Raw genomic sequence first — 2,682 nt, 5'->3', positions numbered from 1 at the left:
ATGGCGGTACGCGCAGCCTTGTGAATATAAAAAGCCATTCAACTGTACCCCCCTTTTTTTAAAAAAAAAGATTGTATTTATTTGGGAGATAGCACAAGCAGGGGGAGCGGCAGGCAGAGGGAGAGGCAGACTCCCTGCTGAGCCGGGAACCCATCAGGGGGGCTCGAGCCCCGGACCCTGGGATCGTGACCTGAGCTGAGCGCAGCCGCTTAACCAACTGAGCCATCCAGGCGCCCCCTGTACACTTTTTAAGAAAGCTTTTATTTTTTAAGTGATCTCTACGCCCGTCTTGGGGCTCGAACTCACAATCCTGAGATCGAGTTGCATGCTCTACCAACAGAGCCTGCCACGCACCCCCTGAACTATACACTTTAAACAGGCTTTTTTTTTTTTTTTTTGGTGTGAATCAAATCTGAATTTTATTTTTTTAAATTTTTTATTATGTTAATCACCATACATTACATCATTAGTTTTTGATGTAGTGTTCCATGATTCATTGTTTGCGTATAACACCCAGTGCTCCATGCAGAATGTGCCCTCCCCATCCAATCTGAATTTTAAAATGCAAAACCAACCCAAACAAAACAATGTCAAGTGGCACACGGAGGAGGATCCACTCTCAGTGTCGAAGCAATGCCCACCATTTGCTGCTCTGCCTGCTGTTCTAAGGTTAAGTGTTGCAATTTCAGTGTTAGCACCGAGAGAAAACAGGCCTGGGAAGTGAAAAAACGTTCACCATGGAAAAGCAAAGGGAAGAAGAGAGTTTTAATGAGTGGTGTAAGAAAATGTCTGCATACAGCCTATCAGATACCTTACGTACACTCTGGACAACTCCAGGAGGCAGAGAGTAGCCCGAGGCCCCGCAGCGAAGAAGTGGGCAGAAACAAAGTGTCAAACGCATGACTGCTTAAATCAGATCTGGAATTCTTCACCATTGCAGCAGAATAGAATTTTAAAATAGAGGCTAAAGTCTAAATTCTGCAGTCAGTGTAAAGATTGCTAATTGAGCTGACGGTGGGAACGCGTCTCACACTTTGTTGTGTGGGTTGAGCAGATACCCGAGATAAACACAGTCACAAAGACATAGGGACATATTTACACGGACACTTACAGACGTAATAAACACGAGCCCCTATAAATAGCATACACCCGGATCGCAAGTACGGTTGTTATAAGGTGTCACAGTTGTGCACAGGCACTGAAACACACACAACCACACGTAACAACGTACGGATGACCTACTAATTTTCATTTAAGCTCTCTGGTAAAGGAGGCTGGGTGTGGACCGGCGTGGGAAACGTGGGGTTCAGGGACTACACATCCCAAGAACCACAGGGGCGCCCATTCCCTTTATATCTATGGCCAGCGTTCTCACGGCCTCATGGGATTTGTAGTTTATTTCTTCCTACAGGCCCAGGGACTTTGGAGTGGGTAGGCCCCTCCAACAGCCCTTGGGAAAAAAGGCTATTGCCTCTATCCAGATTTCAGCGCCTTCCTGACTATTTTTCCCGCTCTTTGATCCGATCTCAAACTGCCTGTATCTCTCCTAGCCAGGATGTAGGTGCAGGACGCTTAAAAAGAGGATCATTTCGTGCTTTAAAAGGCTACGTGGAACGCCTCACCCAGGACTACAAATTCCAGCAAGGCTTGCGAGGATGTAGAGCTTGGACTACATTTCCCAGCGGGCTCCACGTCCCAGGGTGCGAGCGGGAGAAGGGCGGGCTCATGAAGGTTCTGGGGGCGCTGCCACTGTGGACCCCGCCCCTTGGGCACTTTTACCGATGTGATCTAGGAGGTTGCCATGAGGGACTTTGGACTTCCCTTGCCCTTGGGCCTGGATTTTTTGGGTGCTTGTGGGTTCTGCCTAGGACCTACTGTGCCTCTAGGGGCGCGGCCCTGAGGACTACATTTCCCGGCGTGCGTTGGGGCTGTGGGCCGAAGGCCGTGACCTCTGCCCCCTTTGTCTCCCATCATGATCCGGGCGGTCACCCGGGGAAGCAGGGTGTTGGATTGTCCTGAAGGGTCTCTGGGCTGCGGGGCGCCCTGGTGTTTCCCGTGACCTCGGGTACCCATTGATTCATTTATTCTTGCAAAAACTCACTTCGGTCGCGCACTATTAGGTTGCATTCTGGGCGCTGGGAATAAGGAGTGCGCGCAGAAGACAAACGTCCTTGTTCTCCGGCCGCGTATTTCTAGTTGAAGGGAGCAGACCAAAGAGCGCACAATAAAGAATGACATGGGAAGATGAGCATTATAGCTGTCCCGACTCCCGGGTCCCGTGGAACCGAGCACTGCATTTCCCAGCGCGCCCCCACTCCAACCCTTCGCCCGTCGCTTCCGAGCGGCTGACTTCCCAGTGCGCCTCGGGGCGGAGCGAGGCCAGTTGCCATTAGCAACTTCCGCTTGCGGACTCCATTACCCAGCGCGCCCTGGGGCAGCGTATTGACGTCGGCGCGCTGGGCGGGGACAGACAGATCCTCGGGCGGCGCGGAGCCAGCGGCAGTTCCCGGCGGCCCCTGGCGGGCGGCGGCGGCGGCGGCGGCGGCGGCGGCGGGGGTGGCGGCGGCGGCTCCGGCTCCTCGGGGCTAGGCGCTCGCTCGCTCGCTCCCCGGGCGGGCGGGCGGCGCGATGTCCGGCGAGGACGGCCCGGGGGCGGGCCCGGGGGCGGCCGCGGCCGCGGCC

At 54.1% G+C, this 2,682-nt stretch overlaps 1 protein-coding gene across 1 annotated transcript in view; it reads left to right on the top strand.

The window, feature by feature from the left end:
• PPP1R12C (protein phosphatase 1 regulatory subunit 12C) overlaps positions 1–2,682 on the top strand; it is a 23,161-nt gene continuing 20,479 nt past the window's right edge. The window contains exon 1 of the mRNA XM_025849168.2: positions 1–6. Coding sequence (XP_025704953.2) covers positions 1–6 — 6 coding nt within the window. The remainder of the gene's footprint in view (positions 7–2,682) is intronic.

This window comes from Callorhinus ursinus, unplaced genomic scaffold (genome assembly GCF_003265705.2).
Source record: "Callorhinus ursinus isolate GAN/ISIS: 27379988/994484 unplaced genomic scaffold, GSC_fseal_2.0 scaffold106, whole genome shotgun sequence".
Classification (NCBI taxonomy): Eukaryota; Metazoa; Chordata; class Mammalia; order Carnivora; family Otariidae; genus Callorhinus; species Callorhinus ursinus.
Note: the sequence above shows the minus strand (reverse complement) of the source record. Positions and strands in the feature narration are given on the sequence as shown.